This window comes from Scleropages formosus, chromosome 17, assembly GCF_900964775.1.
Source record: "Scleropages formosus chromosome 17, fSclFor1.1, whole genome shotgun sequence".
NCBI classification, from domain to species: domain Eukaryota; kingdom Metazoa; phylum Chordata; class Actinopteri; order Osteoglossiformes; family Osteoglossidae; genus Scleropages; species Scleropages formosus.
In genome coordinates, this window is record NC_041822.1 from 23671733 (window position 1) to 23694375 (window position 22643).

The 22643-nt window shown below is 48.8% G+C and overlaps 1 protein-coding gene across 1 annotated transcript in view; it reads left to right on the forward strand.

Moving 5' to 3' along the window:
* Positions 1 to 22316, forward strand: part of atp2a2a (ATPase sarcoplasmic/endoplasmic reticulum Ca2+ transporting 2a) — a 35566-nt gene extending 13250 nt beyond the window's left edge. The window contains exons 5-19 of the mRNA XM_018731691.2: positions 256 to 394; positions 9778 to 9858; positions 9959 to 10044; positions 10132 to 10596; positions 13130 to 13218; positions 14196 to 14298; positions 14390 to 14521; positions 16256 to 16594; positions 16692 to 17027; positions 17202 to 17422; positions 17549 to 17751; positions 17912 to 17997; positions 18115 to 18248; positions 18403 to 18520; positions 19187 to 22316. Of these exons, the coding sequence (XP_018587207.1) occupies positions 256 to 394; positions 9778 to 9858; positions 9959 to 10044; positions 10132 to 10596; positions 13130 to 13218; positions 14196 to 14298; positions 14390 to 14521; positions 16256 to 16594; positions 16692 to 17027; positions 17202 to 17422; positions 17549 to 17751; positions 17912 to 17997; positions 18115 to 18248; positions 18403 to 18520; positions 19187 to 19465 (2811 nt within the window). The 3' untranslated portion in view covers positions 19466 to 22316. The remainder of the gene's footprint in view (positions 1 to 255; positions 395 to 9777; positions 9859 to 9958; positions 10045 to 10131; positions 10597 to 13129; positions 13219 to 14195; positions 14299 to 14389; positions 14522 to 16255; positions 16595 to 16691; positions 17028 to 17201; positions 17423 to 17548; positions 17752 to 17911; positions 17998 to 18114; positions 18249 to 18402; positions 18521 to 19186) is intronic.
* Positions 22317 to 22643: the final 327 nt, after the last annotated feature.

A 22643-nucleotide genomic window follows, 5' to 3' on the forward strand; every position in this document is an offset into this window, starting at 1 on the left:
GGTGCATATTTTACCCGCCAGTACAGAGACAGAATTTGTTTCTACTGCGTCTTAAATTATGAAAATTTGCCGAAGAAATCCAAGCAAAATTTTGAGGACACTTTTCACTGAGGGACACGTTTCCCTCTACCATGTCTGGTGGGGATCGCTGGTCTTGTCGCCCTTTGGAATGAAAATTTTTGTGTTCTCTCTCCAGACTGGGGGGGTAAATAATGGATGACACCTCACAGTTGCCCTCTATATCGCCCCCTGCAGGAGCGGAACGCAGAGAACGCCATCGAGGCCCTTAAGGAGTACGAGCCTGAGATGGGCAAGGTGTACCGGCAGGACAGGAAGAGCGTGCAGAGAATCAAGGCCAAAGACATTGTGCCTGGGGACATCGTGGAGGTGGCAGGTGGGACAGGCATTTCTCAACATTTACTACTGTATTTGGTAAAAATTCCCCAGGAAACGGTGAATTTATGCATGTTATGTAACGTGTACGATCTTCTGGTGGTGGTGTTTACGGCGAGCTGCTCGAGTCTTTATACATCATGTCAGGATTGGATCTGCTATATTAATGGAAAGAAGTGGTGTGTGTGTGTGTGTGTGTGTGTGTGTGTGTGTGTGTGTGTGCGCGCTACATTCAATGATAAATCTTAACAGAAGGTTGAGATGCTTCTACAAGTCTTAGTGTTGCACCAGTTTGTGTATTTTTACTTATTTATTTTCCTGACATGTTTCTCCAAAGCAGCTTACAGTGTTGACCTACAGTGGTTTATCCATTTACACAGCTGGGTAATATTTACTGTATCAATTCCGGGAAGTATGTGGACCGTGGCTACTGTAGCAGGAGGTAGAATCCAACTGAATTTCACGAAATGACTGTAACCGCTATGCCATCTGCTGATGGTTGCAGAAGTGGGATATTTATCTCCTTCTGTCTGGGTTTTGCTTTAAAAATCTGGTTCATTTTAGCAGAGGTCTGTCTTGTAAAGGATGATGGTCTGTCCTAGTCCCACCTCGGGCTGCACTTAATCCGGAGGACTTGGTTAACCCTTCCCTTTAAGTGACTTCCACAGGAAGCAGTGCATTGTGGGATTCCTCTATTACCTTGTCATGTTAGTGTACTGATCTCTTCGCTGGGCCAGGTGGAGAGGATTTCACGCAGAACATGTCTTCTCTTGGCCTGTTTGTGCTTTGCTGCGATGAAGTGTGTGTGTGTGTGTGTGTGTGTGTGTGTGTGTGTGTGTGTGTGTGTTCCTTGGGACCGACGGGAGCCGACAGGCTGCTCTCTATTCCTCAGGCTCTCAGCATTTCTTTGCTATCATGGTCCGGTTACACAATGGCCCCCACGTAGCTCTGTGTATTATATTTAGCTCGGACTCACTCTCCTAATTTGCGGAATGTGGTATTTATAGTGCAGGAGGCGACAGAAGCGAAGATGACAGGTGTCATCCCTCCCTACCCCCACCTCCCACACCCTCTATCACCCCCCAGTGGGAACATCATGGCAGCGTGTGACGTAAACCATTGTGAGGATCGACTCGCCAGTCACCTTGAGCAGCTTGCACCATATCTGCCGCATTTGGAGACATACATCTGACTGATATAAATATAAATATACAGTATGTATGACTGCACTCGGTTTATAATTGTGTGGGGGCAGTTTGTTTATCGAAGACGGTATCTTCTGCCAGATAGAAAAGTTCAAACCTGAGATTGGAGATTGTCCTAATTTGTCGATTTGATTGGATTCTGGTAAACTGGTAGATGATTATTTGATACACTGCTATACGCTGGTATTATATGCTGATATATAATATGATAATAGGCATATCAGGTCTGATATACTGAATTATATGCTTATTATATTATATTGAATAAATCGATATTATGATATACAGACATATTCTGATATTAAATACCGATTATATTATATATAGACATTAACATGATTCTGTATTGATTTTTTTTCTAAATATTGCCAAGATTACAGCTGCTGTTTTTTCTCTGGACGCAGATTAAGTCTATTCCTGGACTAAATTACACTGTCGGTGCGATTCTCGGCTCAATTTAATTTCCAGTCGGGGACCCGGATTAATGCGCGTCCAGGAAAGCAGCCCTCGGTGTCCTGGATGCGAATCTGACAGATCCGTCACTCTTATTGCAGCGATTTTGAGCTCTTCTCCGAGTGGCTGCGGCGGGAGCGGAGATCTGCGGTCGTGCTGTGGGTTTGCGTGATGAAAGACTGCTGTTCTGTAAATGGACAGAGGTGGCGCTGTTCGTGGGCAAAAATCCTTGGAGGGCTTTGGCAGAGGTCGGGCCTTGATACGCCAGTTTCCCCCCAGTCGTCCTCGGTGCGATCCATTCCTAAGTGAACGGGGACGGTTTTGGGAATGGAGCGTGACTGCGCAGAGGGGGTCTCTGGAGCTTGGAGGCAGGCAGAAGTGGAGGTGTGTGTGTGTGTGTGTGTGTGTGTGTGTGGGTACGGTGCTTCAAGGGAAGAGCTTTCTGTGTCACGCCGCCTCTCGCTGTTCGTCCATCTCATCCCACGTCCACGGCGATCTGCGGCGCATATGGGATGCGGATGCCCCTCCCCGTCGGCGAGGGCCAAATACGAAGCAGCGTGTGGCAGGTCTGCAGTTACACATGCGGTAAAACCGTCCTTGAGGAACAGCCTTAGACAAGACTGTAAATCCCGAAGAGATGCTCTGAAGAAAGGGACCTTTGACGGTGTTTATCGACCTAATGAGTTGACAAAGGGGGGCTGAAGGACGACAACCAGATATGTCCGTACCTCCTCTGCAGAGCCCTGACCAATCAGATCGTAGGTTCCTGCGCTCTCATGTCAAGCCCCGCCCAGCAGCTCCCTCCCTTAGTGGCAGCCCTGAATCGATCCTAATGTTACATTTATTCATTTAGCTAACCTTTTTTTTTTTTTTTTTTTTTTTAATGCGGCTTACAACATTAAGGTGCTTACCATGATTTTACAGCTGGGTCATTTTCGCTGTATCAATTCAGGGTTAGCGCTTTGATCAAAGGGAGGGGGGCGTGGTGGTGCAGCGGGTTTGACCAGGTCCCGCTCTCCGGTGGGTCTGGGGTTCGAGTCCCGCTTGGGATGCCTTGCGACGGACTGGCGTCCCGTTCTGGGTGCGTCCCCTCCCCCTCCGGCCTTACGCCCTCCGTTGCCGGGTTAGGCTCCGGTTCGCCACGACCCCGGTTTCGGACAATGTGTGTGTGAGGCACGGCATGAGAAGCAGGAGGTGGGGTCTCACCCTGGGTCCCTTAAGTGCAGGGCAGTAGTTCTAACCCCCGTGTTCCCTGCACCCTAGTCACCTTCGGATTGAGGGGGGGATTCCAAGGTCCAACGTTCGGATCCACAGAGTTCAGAGTGTTCCCACTTTCCTACTCCAGGGATCAGTTCCTCTAGACTTCATGGTGGGCCAGTGCAGGTTAAGAGGAGGGAACTTTTTTGTCTGTTAACTTCCCTCCCCCTTAGGCAGGGTCACATGGAGGCTGGAGCGAGTGCATGTACTCGTTCCCCAGTAGCTCCTCCTGCTCCATCAAATAAGACCTTCTAGGGAAGTGTCAGTTTGACATGGCTGTCCAACCTGTGCCCTCCCCCCCGCTCATCGACGCACTCCGTGGCTGGAGATTCCAGACACCCGTGATGGCATGTGGCATTTGCTGCCGCCTGGCAAATGTCCCATGTCGCCACGGAGACTTTCAGCAGGTGTCTGGGGCGACCAGGTGGCCCCAACGTGACCCGTACGAATGGGCACAGGCCGTGCCCTGCCTCCCTGGCATCGGCCCATCTGCGCCCGGTCCTCATCCAGTTCGCCCGGCTCCCTGTGCCGGAAAGGGGAGACATCGGGTCTCGGTCAGCCTTCGAAGGAGCCCTGCAAACGAGGCTTCCCAAGTACAGTCATTTCTTCTGTACCGCTATGGCTGCGTTCCTGCGAAACATTGCATTACGGGAGTTTGCATGATAAGAATATTAGGACGCTGGGACAAATGGTGTTGAGGAGGGCAAGTGAAATACAGCGATCGTCACCTGCAAAACTCTCCCAGCACACGCAGATTAGAAGTTATGGTGCAGAACCCTAAACGCAAAGCCCACCAAAAAACGTGTAAAGTTCCAAGTAAACGATGATGCGCGTAAAAATCGAGAAAGAATATGCCGTTTGTGATGCTTTGTTTCTTTTGAACCGCTTTACACCATTCAAACTTGGCTGTAGTGTTACCGCCTTTCTTTTAGGATTTTAAAGAGCCCTTTGACCCACAGAACTATCATCCCTTTTGCTAGTCGTGTTCGGTCAAAATTAGACTGAATGCAAAAAAAATACTAATAACGTGGTGGAATGAGCTCCCTCTGCTCTCAGAGCTGCTGAATCCCTTTCAAAACTCGAGAAGGCTCTAAAAACATATCTCTTTCAAGCTCCGTTCCCTCCCTAGCTCCCGAAAACTTCTAAAATTAGTCCTTCACCACCTGCTACGTAGTATGAACCTGTTTTTTTTTTTTTTTTTTTTATTTTATTCAGATGTTACTTCTATAAGAGGCTATGAAGTATGACAACCGTGCTGTATAAGAACCTGTGCTTCAGCAGTCATGTGTTTGTGTCTCATCCCTCTCTCCGATGCTCTTTTGTTTACTCTGAGCTGAACATTTGGGAGACAAGCGACTGCCAAACGCGGAAAAATAGATACAAATGCAGTGTCTGTTTGCATATTCTCTGAATGGAATCGGATTATTCCCAAATCGCACTCGCAAAAGTTGGCGTTGTGTAAATTGTGCTCCTTTATTTATTTTTCACCGCGTTCAATCAAAATAGTGTAATTTAAACACATCATAGCAGAAGCGACCGGGCAGCATAGGGCGGCTGCGTCCAGGGTTCGGGGTCCCTTCGCCGTCTCCAGATGGATGTTCCAAGGCCAAGGGAGCCGAGCAGCCGATGGCAGTCGGCCGCGAAGGGCAGGCGGCGCAGCAGGTGCGAAAGCGAGAGGTTTATTAAGACGCGCCGCCACGGGGTGGGAGAAGGTGCCGGAAACATGAGAACGTGTGAACGTCTCCGACCCGCATCTGCGGGAACCCCCGTCGTTCCGAGACACCGCCCTAAAGACAACTGTTAAACCTAACGTCTTCACGCCTGCTTGAGGAACGAGTGTCGACAGCAACTTGTGCCATGAGAGGCGAGACTGACTGGTCCGAAGGGTGAAACTCTCTCTTCCTCGACAGTAGTTTATAATAATAATAATAATATTATTAGAATTAATTGTTATTTATCTGATGTCCTTTTTCCTCAAGTCAAATTTCAATGATATGTTTGTGCACAAAGTTCCTTATTATTTATCCATTTATACAGCTGGGTATTTTTTACTGCGTCAATTTAGGGTAATTGGACCTGCTTCCTTGGTTTGCGAAATAATACCTCTAACCACTGCGCCACCTGCTGGTCCTGATCTACATTGACCCGTACCAGATGTTAGATTGCTATTAGCGAGTCAGTTTTTTTTTTTTTTTTTTTTTTTTTCCCCCCCCGAAAATGTACAGATGAACATTGACATTTATGTGACACTTTTCTCCAGAGCACCTTATAATATTTAGCTGGTTACAGCCATTTACCCATTGATACAGTAGGTTAACTGGAGCAAATCGGGGCAAGTACCACGTACAGTGATTTTGCAGCTGCACACGGGGATTGAAACCTGCAAACTTGCGATCCAAGGGCAGCGGCGCTAACCGCTACGCTACCGGCCGTGACCGCGGTAAACGTAGCGCTTGACTGCAGACGAAAGCTGCCGAGATGCCGAACGGTCACTGGGTGGCCACACCTGTCGTTCGTTTCGAGAACCTGTCGAACGCCACCTCGGCACAAAAGGCACCCCTCGATGGCGAGCGGCAATCCGGCGAGCAAAGGTGCATCGGCGCTAATGCTGACGCTAATATAGCTGGCCGTAGCTTTCTTGAGGGTGGTCTTAGCATTTGTGTGTGTGTGTGCGTGCGTGCACTTTACTGAGTTCACAAGGCTGTTCCTAACATTCCTCACACGCCAAGATCCTTAACCTCCCCCTTCCATCCGGGTCTGGATCTCATCTGGGCTCCGCAACGTGCTTTCGTTCGTCACGGTGACATTCCCAACTCGAGGGTCGGAGGCGCGACTGTCTGTACGGTCCTCGCCATCGCAGTTTCGCCCACATGGGAGGACTGCGTTCGAAACAAAGTCCCTGTGCTACGCACAGCTCAGGGCCTGTAATGGACATTCCAGCGCGGAACGCTCCGGAAAGAATGACGTCGCCGCTGCGAGGCCTGGAGAAACGGGATGTGGTGTTTACAGTTGAGCAGATTGATGCGATAGATAATGTACGCAGCTCCTATCGTCTCCCGCTCCTTCGGGACGGTCCTGCCTTTTGTCCCTTCGCACGTGAGACGGGGCGCGGCACCGCAGCAGAGCTATTTAAACGCACGGGTCATTTTTTCATTACTCGGCTAGTTTTTCAGATCAAGGGCCGGGCAAAGGGACCTCAAGCCGAAGATGAACAGAAACGTGAATATTCAAGTGGTAGAAATGGCCCTGTTAATGTTTACTGGTGTGTGCCATTATGGGGTGTACCACGGAGCATTGTGGAATGTCACTTTGATTTTCTAAGTGTAGTGATGGGAGGGGGATGTGGTGGCGCAGTGGGTTGGACTGCAGTCCTGCTCTCCGGTGGGTCTGGGGTTCGAATCCTGCTTGGGGTGCCTTGCGGCGGACTGGCGTCCAGTCCTGGGTGTGTCCCCTCCCCCTCCGGCCTTACGCCCTGTGTTGCCGGGTTAGGCTCCGGTTCCCCGTGACCCCATATGGGACAAGCGGTTCTGAAAATGTGAGTGTGAGTGTGTGTATTGATGGACGAAGGACTGGCGTCCTGTCCATGAGGTACCCTCTCTGCTTTACACCCAGTGCTTCCGGGATACCTCCAGTTTACCGTGATCCTGCTCAGGACAAGCAGTTACTGAAATTGGATGGATGGGTGGATGGATGCAAGTATAGGTGGGAAGATGTACAGATGGATGTCAGATAGATAGATGACTAGATAGACAGAAAGAAAGAGGAAACTTTATTGATCCCAAAGGAAATTTCACAAGGCTACAAGTATAAAGGTGCTTCTGCCTCGGACTGTCTGTGCTGCTCTTTTAAGACGGACTCGAACGGCGCTGCCTTGTTTTGGGACCCATGTCTGCATGCGTCCCCGAGATCACCCTGGGAGACCTTGGCCACGCAGATGGGCCTCTCGTTGCAGTTCAGTAATCCCCCCCCCCCCGCCCCGGAAAAGTGGGGAAAACGCTGACTAGTGTGTGTGTCTGTGTGTGTATGAGCATCCGGGGGGCCGCATGCGTAATGAGCAGGATGCCGAAACAAAGAAAGGGGTGATATGAGCATGCAGTGTGCTTGGTTCCAAAAGGACTGGAAACAAGTGGCACTGGGAAAAGGGGACCCGATTCTGGGAAAGCGTGCGGCGGCTAAATCGGGCCTCCAGGGCTGATTGAGAGGCTGACTTCAACAGGCACTAATGCGGCCCGCTTCACATGTCCCGCGCGGCCTCGCAGACCCTTGTCCCCACCGTCGCTACACGCGGTGCGCTTTTAGAGTCATTTGTCATCGTGTTGTAGCAGGAAGTGTTTCACAGCTCTTTCGCGATAGAGCGGGAAGAGCGTCCAAAGGGAAAGGACGAGCGCGATTTTGCCCCCGTCGCCGACGCACCTTGGACGTTTCTCCCAATTCGCTTTCGCCGCGACTCTAGCAGACCTGTTGATGAGTCGCGTTTTTGAAAATCGCACTTTCGCTGTTTGCGTAACTGCGATCTGTCACACCAGGCAGCCGGTTTGGCCACTTTTTTTCTAAATGTCAGAAACGCGTGAAACGCTCCTTCCGGCTGCTGGCTGTCCGGCCTCTGGGGACGTCTCGTTGCGCACGCCGTTCCGCATTTACCCCGGTGCTCGGCCCGCGCGCTCTGTCGCTTGCGCTTCCCCGTTGAAGGATGCAGCCCCGCGGTGCCTTGAAAAACTGCCGGGAGGCGCAGCGGCTTTGTCGGGGGTGGGGTGGAGGGGGCACTCGTACCGCCCCGCGGTCATCGTCACGGCGGCAAAGTTTCAACAGGCGTCCGAGTTTGGCAGCTCTGCGGGTTTGATGAAACTTCATCTGGAGTTTGACAGATATCCGTGTGGAGAGAGGAGAAGGTGGGGGGTGTATAAATCGGCACAGCAGGTGTGTTGCCCCCGGTGGGCGCGGAGCACCCCGCGTTTGCCCGCTGTGGCATTAACACCCTTCCGCCAGTGGCATGAGGGCGACAGCTGCCCTCGCGTGTCCACATTTAAACCTTGATCACAACTTCGGGGGACACGTATTGGCATAGTTTACCCTTTTTTGGCCGGGCGCATTGTTACACTCCCACCCCATCCCCCCCCGGGTTATTTTTTTCTCTGCCCTCAAGGACGCGAGGTTTGGGATTGGTTTACCCACCCGTGGGGGGGTCATTCCTTTGTCTCTTCCTTCTGGTTGATCCCACACTCCCACTGATGTCATGGAAGGTGTCTCTTTACCACTCGGGTCCAAACTTTTGTCCTTTGATTGTCTTCTGTTTCTGGAAGGGGAGCGAGTGCCATGGTGTGAATGGTTCTTTGACTTGGTGCCCAGGTTTAAATTATTGTCCGATTACATACGTGGGTAATTTTTCTTTCATAAAGAACAGCAGGGAGGTTTTTTTTATGCCCGTGATTGCAAAGAAACCTCCAGGTGTGTGTGTGTGTGTGTGTGTGTGTGTGTGTGTGTGTGTGTGTGTGGAACTAGAGGGTTAAAAAGTTAGTTTCTGCACTCAAGAGTTGTCAAATTGCAGTCATAAGGTCCTGGGTTCGAACTTCTGCTCCAGCTACAGTGTCAATAATCAAGGTACTTACCCAGAATTGATATGGTAAAAAATTACCCAGCTTTATAAATGGGTTGTAAGAACTGTTAAAAGCTTAGTGTACACAGGTGACAATGTCGCGGACTTATTAACCGATTATGAGACGCGTAGAAAAGCTTTGAAAATGTCTACAAAGCGTGTGCCGACTTTGTCTTTACCTCCCCATGATGCTGGATGGCCACCTGGGCCCAACTTTGAGCGTGAACAGATGTCCAGCAGTCCGCAAAGTTTCAGCACATGCTGCGTCTTGTCTAACCTGTCAATGTGAGGCTCTGTAGTGTCAAGTCACACTGCCGACGGTGCGTTTCCTGCACCCGTGGTTTTCCGCTTGCTTCAGTGTCCATGCAGGACACCGCCGTCAATCCAGTGTGTCAATTACAGGAAAATATAAAAACTGTAGGCTAATGAATAATATTTACATTTATTCACTTAGATGATGTTTTTCTTCAAAGCAACTTATACTTATTTATACAGCTGGATAAATTTACTGGAGTAATTTAAGATAGGTACCTTATTCAAGGGTACGAAAGGTAGAAATGGGATTCGAACCTGTGACTTTGGGGTAAAAGGCAGCAGCCCAGACCACTACGGCCAGCTGTAAACATAGTTTAGTACTAAGCAGAGCCCTCCAGAGTTGGCTCCCATCACCACATGCTTATGCCTGTGTGTATGTTTCATCTCACTGTATGTGTTTTATCATTTCCTCTATGGTAATGAGTGAATTTTTTTGGATTTTCCAGGGTGACCGATGCCCTCACATCGTATGTACTGCAGGACGGTGCTGATTGTGGCAATAAGGCTCTATAAATACCTGATAATGCTGTGACGATTTGTGTGTCTGTGTTCTTCTTGTAGTGGGAGACAAGGTTCCTGCAGACATCCGCCTCTCTTCCATCAAGTCCACTACGCTGAGGGTGGACCAGTCCATCTTAACAGGTGGGGAGTGACTGTCTGGTTTCAGGTTTCAGTGCACACAGACATTGTAAACCAAATGACGATCCAACCTGATCCTGCCCGTTCTCCATCCTCATTGCAGGAGAATCCGTGTCCGTCATCAAGCACACGGATCCGGTGCCGGACCCTCGTGCCGTCAACCAGGACAAGAAGAACATGCTCTTTTCTGTGGGTCTCAGTAACAACATACCAGGCAATGTGTTTGTACCAAGATGCCAACCAAAGCAGGGTCTGACCTGTTCCTGGCTCTTCCAGGGCACTAACATTGCTGCCGGCAAGGCGGTGGGCGTGGTCGTGGCCACGGGCATCAACACCGAGATCGGGAAGATTCGTGACGAGATGACCTCCACGGAGCAGGACAAGACACCGCTGCAGCAGAAGTTGGACGAGTTCGGCGAGCAGCTCTCAAAGGTGATCTCGCTCATCTGCATCGCCGTGTGGATCATCAATATCGGCCACTTCAACGACCCGGTCCACGGCGGATCCTGGATCCGCGGCGCTGTCTACTACTTCAAGATCGCTGTGGCGCTGGCCGTGGCGGCCATCCCCGAGGGGCTGCCTGCCGTCATCACCACCTGCCTGGCACTGGGCACTCGCCGCATGGCTAAGAAGAACGCCATTGTGCGCAGCCTGCCCTCCGTGGAAACGCTGGGCTGTACCTCGGTCATCTGCTCCGACAAGACGGGCACCCTCACCACCAACCAGATGTCTGTGTGCAGGGTAAGGCTCCGCCCTCCTCCTCAGAAAATCGAGATGGAGATGATCAAAATTCTCTTCTGGGTCTAGCGGGATGTTGGTGGTACACTTGCTAGTCATGGTTTACCTGTTCCAAGGAGCTGAAGCAATAGGTAGAATGCATGCTCACTGTTTCTTGTGACCTTCGCTTATGCACCCAACTATACAGCTGGCTAATGTTTACTAGAGTATTTCAGGGTAAGTACCTTGATCAAGGGAACTACAGCAGGTGATGGGATTTGTAAAGATACTGACTCTGACCCCTACTCTACCTGCTGCCCAAAACCCCTTGTCAAGTAACTGAAAGTGGTCATGGGAGGAAGAGGAACGCTCCTCAGTAAAGCAAATCTTGGTTCGGTCCAGTCTCATGATTTGACAGCTCCCGTTTAATGTTATTCTGCTCGGCGTTAAGTGTGAATGTCAAGCTGATTCATGCTGTACCTGCCTCCTCCATCTCTGAACTGTCCTCCATGCAGTTCATCTCCTTCTCCCGTTTCTCTCACATCTTGTTTCTGCTTCCTTCCCACCCCACGGCTGAGTCACTCCTCACCCCTTCTCACCAACGGCTCTCTCCTGCCAGATGTCTCTTCTTTCCGCTCTCGTTCGCTCTTCGACCTTGTCCTTACTTCCTCTTCATCCGATTCTCCGGTTCTTCCTCGGTCTCTGTCTTTCGCTGCTCCCGGGGCAGCAGGTGGCGTAGTGGTTAGAGCTGCCACTTCGCACTTAAAGGGCTCAGATCCGAGTCCCACCCATGCTGTAGCACCCTTAATGAAGGTATTTACACTGAACTGATACGGTAAAAACTACCCAGCTGTATAAATGGGTCAATTACTCTAAGCAGCTTAATATCATAAGTCGCATGGAGGAGAGCCTCAGACTATAAATGTAAATGTTCGTGTCGCACTCCAGTGGGCATTTTACCGTAGTATTTGCTATTTATCGAAAGGTCGCCGGTGGATACGTTGCGTAATCACTTTGCATCGTGCTGCCCAGTTCCGCTCCCTCGCAGCTCTATATTAATAATTGAGTTTTAATCTTCCTTTCATACGCCTCGTGGGGGCACAGAAAGTGCTGATATAAAAGGAGGGCATTTTAAGTACATCTCAGATGTGTTCTTTTGTATACACTTCTCTCCTGTAAATGGTTCCTGTATTGAGTTGAGAAAGAGAGAGTGTGTGTGTGTGTGTGTGTGTGTGTGTGTGTGTGTGTGTGTGTGTGTGTGAGTCATTCATTCAGGTGCTGTCTTCTTCCCCACAATGGATCTGTCTTCTCTCCGGTGGCCCAGGCTGCAGGGCGACGTGCCAGTACTGTAAAGCCATTCACTCCCCCCCCCCAAAATGAGAGCAGAGCTGCTCTAAAATTAGCGCTTTGTGCGTCGGTATGGAGTAATCTGAGAAAATGTACAAGTGAAGCGTGCGGTAAAGAACCGAATGCATTACACCACCACCTTTTGGTTGTTTCCTCAAGTTACTCGTCCGCGTTAGCCTGCGTTAGCGTGTGTCAGAGCCCGTCTTCGGCCTCTGTTAGAGTGACCTTTGTTAGCTTTTTGGCCTATGTTAGCTTGTTAGCCTGGCCTGCGTTAGCTTCACTTCACATATTTCAGCCTCTGCTAGGCTGAACATTGTTAGCCTAAGATGTGTTAGCCTGTGTTTGCACACTTCAGCACATAATAGTGTGATCTTTCTTACCCAAAGATGTGTTAGCACACTTCAGCATCTATTAGGGTGACCTTTTTTAGCATTCTTTAGCCTTTTTTTGCTAAATGTTTAGTTTGTTTACTTGTTAGCCTGTTTTAGCGTATTTCAGTCTTTTTTTTTTTTTTTTTTTTTTTTTTTTTTTTTTTAAAAGCCATTTTTCAGCCTGTGTTAGCATAGTTTAGCATGTGTTAGGATGACCTTTCTTACCCTGAAGTGTGTTAGCCTGTATTAGCCAACTTCACCTTTTGTTAGGGTGACCTTTGTTAGCATTTCCAGCCCGTGTTAGCATCGTTCAGCATGTATTATTATCTGTTTTAGGCTGGATTAGCGTACTTTGCATCTGTTAGGGTGACCTTTCTTATTCTGAAGTCTATTAACCTGTGTTACTGTGGTTCACTCTACACTGGGATGATCTCCATTAGCCTGAGCTCAGTTAGCATGTGTTAACATGAGGGAGGTTCCACACCCCAGGGCTATGCAAGGAGCTGCAAGGTTACATCCAAGGGTTGTTGAAACATAAAGTGCTAGGATGAATAAAGTATATCCAGCTTTACAAACAGGTATGGTGTGAATTGTGTGAAAAGATATAAAGTCTGGAAAAATGAGTCTTCCGGGGGGAACAGACAGAGCCATCCCCTAGAATCTGATCTGGTGTCAGGATGATCTGACCATGACCTTCAGCTGTTCATACTGCAGCTCTTTGGGTTGTGGTGCGTGTGCCCGTTACATTGTGGCTTGACATGTTTACTGGAGATGTTTCTCTACCCTGGTGGGGTTCAGGCCTTTGGTCACACTTGAATCTGTTGTTCTTTTGGTTCCAGATGTTCATCCTTGACAAGGTGGAAGGAGACAGCTGCTCCCTGAACGAGTTCACCATCACAGGCTCTACCTATGCCCCCGAGGGAGAAGTGTGAGTACCCGTGGCAGACACAGCCAGCTGAGGATCACAGGACCAGATTTTGGGGATCCCATCAACATAGGCCTGAGAAGAAATAATGTAAAGTTAACATAAAACTCAGCATCACCTTCACTCTTGGACACTCATTCAGCCACATTTATATTGAAAATTCTCTCATTATTCCTTTGGTTGAAAAAAATGGGTTGAATCCTGCTAAAAAATAATAATTTTCTCCAGATATATTTGTAGTTTAGATGAGAAAAGCTGTGAGTGCTGTTAGAGTGGCATTTGCATCGTGCTCGATCACAGCCAGCTGGATGGCTCCAGCTCATCAGTATGCGGTGTAAGTGCCGTGTGTCTTGTTGCTGAAACGTCCTTGGCCAGCTTTCTGGTGTCATTGTGGGAGAAAGCGGGCCCGCTCTCCTCTGGTCCTGCCATGCTGTGCCATGTGGGATGCCTTGCAAGTGTCATGGCAGACCACGTGTGGAGTGGGTGCTACCTCATAGCACCCATTGCGCATACCTGACTGCTAAAACACCTCTAAATTCCCTAATAGTTTTAGTTCAGAATTGATAATATAGTAAATTTAAACTGAATATAGTAATATAGTTTATATATGTAGTCATTTTTCCTGAATGGCTCCAAAGATAGGGGTGACTTCTTTCCCTGATGTCCTCTTGAGACCCAGCCTTTAATTTTTGTCACTTCTAGAGGACAATTTTTCAACTATGTCTCCAAAGCTGAACATGCTGCAGTGTGGATTCACAGTGCACCTTATACAAGATTTTATGTGCTGTTCTTTGGTTAAAATATATCTAAACTCCTTTTTTAGCTTGACCCTAGGGGGTTTGGAGAAAACTGGGAACGATCTTTCAATGATGACTTTGTGTTGAAATTTAAGGATGTTTTCATATGTAGGTTATGAGTTGTGCTTGGATAGCAGATTGTGTAATCATGCTGCTGATGGGGCCATTTGTCTGTCCCACAAGGTTCCATGATGGGCGGCCAGTGAAGTGCTCCCAGTACGACTCTCTGGTGGAGATGGCCACCATCTGCGCCCTTTGCAACGACTCTTCCCTGGACTACAATGAGGTTGGTTTCCCTGGTCTCCACACACCAACTAGGTGCTCCACTGCTGAGTCATCGCAACATGCAGTGACCTTTGTGAATGTGTTGTCTTCAGGCCAAGGGTGTGTACGAGAAGGTGGGCGAGGCCACAGAGACGGCCCTCACCTGCCTCGTGGAGAAGATGAACGTGTTTGACACTGACATCAAGAACCTGTCCAAGATCGAGAGAGCCAACGCATGCAACTCTGTGAGTGATAACAATGGGTGACACACAAACACACAGACTGACCAGGCCTTGAAGGCAAAGTTCTTCAGGTTGTGTACATGTACACTTCATCTGCAGTGCTGCAGAGTTGCTAGTCTAGGAAACGGCTTTCAACGGATGCTTGAGACAACTGTTCTCAGACCATGTTTTGTTTAAACAAAACAGTGAAACTAGACCTTTACTCAACCATTCACTGGTTGTGTGTGCAGTAGATACACGTTGTATCTGTCATACATTTAGAGGTTCTCGAGTTTAAAAGCCCAACAGACATGGAGGGTAATATTAACAAACCGACATTAACTGCCACTTTACTGCTTTTTACTGCTGTTTGTCGTGTTGTAAAACATCCGAGTGATTCCTAACGGCCAACCAGTAACATGACTCATATTTCTAAGCAGTCGTTGAGAAGACATTTTATCTGATGACCATGGGTCCAGCCGAAAGCACATTAGTTCTTGTGTGTTTGAAGATTATTTGTTGGGAAGTCACTAAAGCAAAACTCGAAATTATGTCTATGTGTGGATGCGCCTGTACTTACTAAGAGGGGAATCATACGACCATCACCGCAGCCAACAAATCCAGCTTTACTCCAGCACTCAGGCAGCAGGTGGTGTCTTGGTCAGAGCTGTCACCTTGCAGTAAAAAGATCTGAGTTCAAACCGTGTCTCTTACTTGATCCAGGTGCTTACCATGAAGGCAGTGCAGCTGCAGCCGATAGAATTAACCACAAGTCCAAGGGAAAGCAGGAACTGCTGCTGACCCTGTACCTGCTTGTTTTCTTTGGGGGTGGGGGTGTTTTCACCTGTGGGTCAGAGTGTCATTTAAATCTGGTGGATTTACTTTGATTACAATCTGGATGACACATTCTACACATTTATCTGATGCTTTTGAAGCACGTTGATGTTGGTTCAAGTGCTTGAACGGTCTCCCACCCTTAGCCATGAGGATGGAACTTAGCACAGCATTTCTCCAAAGTGACATACAATGTAAAGCTTCTTACAGTTCACCTATTTATACAGTTGGGTAATTTTTATTTATCAGTTCAGTGCAAGTACTCCAGGATATTAGTGAGAGCAGGGATTCAAACACAGTCCTAACAACTACGCCACCTCTGTCTGTCCCTTGTATGAATACAGTAGCCAACACTCAAAAGTCAGTAAAATCTAGGTTTTTCAGTTTTTATTCTTTTAGGAAAATTCAATATGGTGTTTTGTGCCGGCTTACCTACCTGTACTATGGTATCAGACAGCAGCATCAGTCGTAGTGCTTAATTTCTCAGTTCCCAGTACTGATAGGGTCTGGTTTACAGCATGGACCTCTTCGGGTGAGTCGGTCTCTAGCCCTGGTGTGAGTGAATGAGAGCGTCTGTGGTTAAAGCCTGCACTTTTATTTTTCTCCTTTTATTTGTGGCTGTGAATTTTTTGTTTTCCTCTCCTCAGCTGCCAGCTGGCTTGCTTGCTATCTTTATTACTATTTGCATTTTTCGTTCAATGCTATGTGTCACTCTGCTAGAAAGAGTGCCCTCTAAAAATGAATTGAATTGAACTGATTGCTCTGTGATGGATTAGTGTCCTATCCAGGGTGCACCCTGGCTCATGCCGTATGCTTTCAGAATAGACTCTGGACCACAGTGCCAGACAAATGGTTGGACAACACTGGACAACTGGTTATTTATAATGGATGGGTGATCTGAGTGGTGTGTTTGTGTGCTAATAGGTGATCAAGCAGCTGATGAAGAAGGAATTCACCTTAGAGTTCTCCAGGGACAGGAAGTCCATGTCTGTCTACTGCACCCCCAACAAGTCGCGTTCCACCATCGGCAAGATGTTTGTCAAGGGCGCTCCAGAGGGTGTGATCGACCGGTGCACTCACGTCCGGGTAGGGAACACCAAGTTACCCCTGACCCAGGGCATCAAGGACAAGATCATGTCAGTGATCCGAGAGTACGGCACGGGCCACGACACGCTGCGCTGCTTGGCTCTGGCCACGCGTGACAACCCACTGAAGAAGGAGGACATGGTGCTGATTGACACTGCCCGCTTTGCTGAGTACGAGGTGAGGTCACATGCTGGCAGTTGGTGCTGGGAAGAGCAAATTTCTTGTCAAGGTTTGCGGTTGCATAACACGACTTGGTACGGTTCTGCTTTCGCAGTCAGACCTGACCTTTGTGGGCTGTGTGGGCATGCTGGACCCACCCAGGACAGAGGTGGCAGCTTCTATCCGCCTGTGCCGCCTGGCCGGGATCCGCGTTATCATGATCACCGGTGACAACAAAGGCACCGCCATAGCCATCTGCCGCCGCATTGGCATCTTCAGTGAGGACGACGATATCAACCGCATGGCCTTCACGGGCCGCGAGTTTGATGACCTGTCCCCCAACACCCAACGGGAGGCCGTAATGAATGCCCGCTGCTTTGCCCGAGTTGAGCCCTCACACAAATCCAAGATCGTGGAGTTCCTGCAATCTTTTGATGAGATCACCGCCATGGTATGTCAACGTCCATGGAATTGGCGTAGAAGTTGAACAGGCACTGATCAGGTCTAGGTTTGGTCTAATCTGACAAACCAGAAGGTAGAATTTGCTGGATAAAAGAGACTGTACCGTAGGGTTGTTTGTTTGGGTTAGAGTTCCCAAACGTTTGGGTTCTTTCTCCCCCCACAGACGGGAGACGGTGTGAATGATGCTCCAGCCCTGAAGAAGGCGGAGATCGGCATCGCCATGGGTTCAGGCACAGCTGTGGCTAAGACAGCATCCGAGATGGTACTGGCTGACGACAACTTTTCCACCATCGTGGCGGCGGTTGAAGAGGGACGAGCCATCTACAACAACATGAAGCAGTTTATCCGCTACCTCATCTCCTCCAATGTGGGCGAGGTCGTGTGGTAAGAGGCAACAAATCCAAAGAACGATGAGTCCCACACTTTGGGACAAGTGTCTTGCACCTGCTTCTACTTGCATACAGGATGTGCTTGTTTATGGTTTGGCTATGCCTCTCTCTGTGGCCACAGCATATTCCTGACGGCCGCATTGGGCTTCCCCGAAGCTCTGATCCCGGTGCAGTTGCTGTGGGTAAACCTGGTTACAGATGGTCTGCCAGCCACGGCGCTAGGCTTCAACCCACCTGACCTGGACATCATGAACAAGCCGCCACGCAACGCCAAGGAGCCTCTCATCTCCGGCTGGCTGTTCTTCAGATACCTGGCGATCGGATGTGAGTCATTCCATGTCATCACTGTTTGATGCCTGTGTCCTTCAGATGAAAGCATCTGCTAAGAATAAACAAGGGTGATTAATTCCGGAAGGAGAAGCAGTTATGTGTCCGATTCACACGTCAGTGAGTGATGACCCACGTGTCCCCTTGCGTCCCACAGGCTACGTGGGAGCAGCGACTGTGGGTGCCGCTGCCTGGTGGTTCATCGCTGCTGAGGATGGACCCAGGGTCACACTCTACCAGCTGGTGAGGCCCTATTCTGTCAGTCCACCCTGGGATCCACTGCGGTCTTCTCTTGAGAGCTGCCATTATGTGCAGATGTGTGACGTGTCTTTCCCCATACCCTTCCCTCCACGTCACCAGAGCCACTTCCTGCAGTGCTCCCCAGACAAGCCCGAGTTCCAGGACCTGGAGTGTGAGGTGTTTGAGTCACCGTACCCCATGACCATGGCTCTCTCTGTGCTGGTCACCATTGAGATGTGCAACGCCCTCAACAGGTGGGTCACACTGTGGCCTCATACGCCACTCCAGAGCAGAAAAACACCCCTGCAATGGGCTAAATGAAGTGGTTCTAATAATAATACCATCGTAGTCTGCATTTGAACTGATTCTTGCCCAAGTGTTGGAATGACTTGTGGTCCCATCCCACAGCTTGTCAGAGAACCAGTCCCTCCTGCGCATGCCACCCTGGGAGAACATCTGGCTACTGGGGGCCATCTGCCTCTCCATGTCCCTCCATTTCCTCATCCTCTATGTGGAGCCACTGCCGGTAAGGCCCTGCCCACTCACACCTTGACCACCCCAATTCCTGTCTTCGGCTGCCTCTACTCCTTACCGTACATGGTATCCACCTAAGATGCTGCAAACGCCATTGAGCAGCTATTGTAGATTTGCTGTCCACTGATCACCAGCACCAGGTTAACAGGACTAGCTTATTGACAAAGAGTTTGGAGCTGCTGTTGGTGTTGGGTTTGTGATTACCATTGGGTCTGAGGTAGTCACTGCGTTTGCAAAAGTCATCAAGATTGGATTTGGGTTTGAGTATATGGTGGTCATTGGGATTAGGAATTACATTGGGGTTTCCTTAGAGTATGGGGTTGGGTTTGCTATGGTGATTGAGTTTGTGGTTGCCATTGGGCTTGAGATAGTCTTTAGGTTTGATCTGGTCTTTGGGGTTGGAGTTCTTTGGGTGTCCTCTGGATTTTTGGTTGTTAATTAGGTTTATAGCCCTATCAGTTACGACTACAAACAACGAGGAGCACGCAAGCTCCTCCTGCTAAATTTAATTTTCTTAGACACAAGATGTCAATGTTGTAACCTTTGGGGTCTTTGAGTGAAAGAGAGAAGTGTGTACAAGTAGACACACACAGGGATACACACAGATTCAACTTGGTACCATCAAGCACCAGGTAATCTCTCTCATCACCCCCACCAGATCATCTTCCAGATCACACCCCTGAATATGACCCAGTGGCTGATGGTGCTGAAGATCTCCATGCCCGTGATCCTGCTAGATGAGCTGCTCAAGTTCACCGCCCGAAACTACCTTGAGCCTGGTAAAGAGCTGGAGGGTCTGTCAGCTAAAGGGGGCCAAGGCACGGCACTGTCCGGGCACTCAGAGGGCATCTCCTGGCCCTTCGTGGCCATCGCCTTGCCCCTGGTGCTGTGGATTTACAGCACCGACACTAACGTATCTGAGATGTTCCTGTCCTGACTGACATGAGCACGGTGTGGGCGGAGCCTAACACACATCTAATAACATTAACGAGAGCAGTCTTAACAACATAGGGATGGAAAAAGTAACTGACAAGAAGAAAAGACTGAATTTGTCACCACTTGTATCAAAGAGCAATCATCAGTGAGCTTTTTTTGCCATCTTGCTTGGAGAATATCATTGTCAGTTTTTTTAATTGCCTTTTAAATATCTATATATTTTTAATGAATTTAGATTTGTCATGATGACTAATTTGAAATCAGATAACTTCTCTTTGGTCCTCATTGGATGAGTTCAGTTGAGAGATATCAAACCTACCCTGTGACATGTATAGAGATTTATCAATATTTTATGCAAATGTTTTTGTATTTTTATTTTTTATTTTTATTTTAAGAGTACTGTTGGGGGGATGGTGTGGGATGCAAATGGCATGATGGGTAAATTTGTTTACTAATATTGTACCGTTGTGTCTTCAATACGACTCCTGCTCCTCCCTGGGCCAACGGCTGAGTGACGCGTGGCACAGGAGGAGGAGCCTGAGCACCGGCTGCGTGTCTCTGTGTGTGTGTGTATACGCGTGCATGTGTGTGTCGACTAACGGCACCCAGAGGGACTGGTGCATTCTGGGGCGAGTACGAAGGTTTTTCTTACACATTTGTTTGGCCCCCATCCCCATGAGTCCATTCTTGTTTGTGTTTGTTGTTTTTCTGCACTAGGCAGAGCACAGCTACCTCACTGCTAGTACTGACGCTTCTTTGAAGACCGACCGCACACATACACACACACACTTGCTGAAACCTTCCACAGAAATTTTCACAAGTCTCAAGGTACATCCTTGACTGCAAAAAAAAAAAAAGCTAACATTGTGACTATAATTAAGTGGTGGAAAAGGGGAAAAAAAAAAAAAAAAAAAAAAAAAAAGAGTCCCATGTCCCTAATCAGACAGGATGGGGGCGCTCAAGAGGCCGCTGAGGAAGGTTGAAGGTCATTAAGGCATTGAGGACTTCGACGTGGTATTATCCGGTGTATACAGGGCAGCAGGTGCCGTAGTTGTTAGAGTTGTTGCGGGGTGGAAATGACACATTCTGCTCTGGTACCCTTATTTACCCTGAATTTATAGAGTAGAAATTACCACACTGTATAACTCGGTAAATCAGTGCAAGTAGCTTAGTGTTCAAACCTAACATTTTAAGTCGCTCTGGAGAAAAGTGTCAGCTAAATGAATTCATGTAAATAAAATAACACTGTAAAACACACTCGCCGAGTGTGCGTTTAGGGTACCGTACAAACACTGCGGCATCTTTACCTGATTTATATCGCTGTATTATGAATATTTGTGCACATACTGTACTTGAATGTGTAGATAGTTGTCAAGCTGCTGACTATTTAATGCGCGGAGCACAAGCAGTCGTGTGGCTCGAGGGACCTGTCGCTGGACACCGTCCGTTCTGTCCTTTAAGGGTTCGACGCTCTCTGCTCCACTGGGGCGTGTTTTAGGGGGCTTTGATGGTGTGAAGCATGTAGCCAGTGGGCTTCGTGTGTTTCTAACTGTTTCCCTGCCTTCTATCATAGTCGGGCCACGTTACAGCCCCCCTCCCCCACCCTGTGTGTACTACTGTCGTCCTCTCACCTGTCTAACCCTTACAGCTGTTGGGCAGGTAAACATCCCTCCCCTCCTGGTTCCACTGGCCACCACCCTCTGAGGAGCCCACAAGGTGTCCTTCATCAAAAGGGGGAGGCAATGGAACCCAGCACTGGAGGGGGTGGAGTTAGGCAGGTCTTTAATCTCAGGAGTACCAATTGAAAACAAGGAGGACTGACTGCAGGGATAGTGTTGCCTTGTAGGGGGCAGATAGCAAAATAAAACACGACTTGAGCAACCTGAACCCCCCTCCCCCCCAATGGAGGTCTGCCGCCATCCCTCCACACCTGTCCTCCTTCTTCTCTACATGCTTCCTGTTGCATCCGTTTCCCCCTAATTCTCCTCTCTCTCCTTCTCTCTGCAGCTCGGGACTTGTAAGCTTGCAAAAAGGAAAAAAAAAACAAGCCCTTTGCAGGAAGCGTAAGGTTGTGTTTTAGTGTTGTGCATGTGTGTTGTGGGCAGCACCACATCTTCCAAAGACCTGCATGTAAAAGCCAAGAGAAGGAGTAAATAATTATTTAAAATAAAATACAGGAGTTATCAAAAAACGACTGCAGAAATCATACCGAAGTGACAGAGGACAGACGGACAGTCAGTGACAAGGTGTTACGGGAGGCGGCGCCGTTACCCCAGCGCCGCTCTTCGAAAGCAGGACAGCCGGCCACACGGCCCCATGCCCCCCCTCCCCCCGGGGGCCCAGCTTAGCTTAACCCTTCAACCTCGGAGACGTGAAAGGGCGCTTTTTCAGGCCGCCTTTTTAAACTCTTGTGTAAAATGTCAGTTTTATATCAATGTACAATGTACCGCAGTGCATGTCCTCCAGCTGGAAGTAGTCAAACCTATTTTATCAGAAATTTATATATATTATAGCTATGTATAATATTGCAGCATTAAGGTCTATAAAGGTATCCATTTATAAACTGTTTGAATGTTGGAATGGCGGAGCTCAAAGTCACCAGTTCTTGATTTTTGTCTTTTTTTTTGGGGGGGGGGGGGGTAGATGATTGGTGCAAAGCAACCAAGTAGTTTTTTTCTCCATTGTAACTTATTGAAACGAGGTTCTGCGGGACCCGGGCCGGTGACGTCGGGCCCCAAGGGATGTGGCGTCTCCCCAGGACATATGCGCATCCCACACAGCTCAGAACTTCCGTTCATCCAGGTGCTGATGACTGTAACGTGCATCACATGACTTGTGGTTTCAGTTCAATAAACCGGTTCAATATGACCGTGTGTGTCTGTTTCATGTGCTGGGGCTTGGGGGGGGGGGGGGGGTGTTGGGTTTGGAGCAGCGAAGTGCTGGACGCAACAGGGGGCAACTCCACCAGTAGAGGGCAGCAGCAAACAGTTGCTGCTTTACCTCAGTATTGCAGTACTTTACTGGAGTAAACTTTAGTAAAGGAAAGTCAGAACAACTTCACACAGACCAAGTTTGGAAAGCTGTAACAGCAAAGAAAAAAGTAAGGTGATGTAATGTGGTGGGTTCCTTTCCTAAGAAAAAAAAAGACAAAAAGGCTCAGTCCCTTCTACTGCTGAACT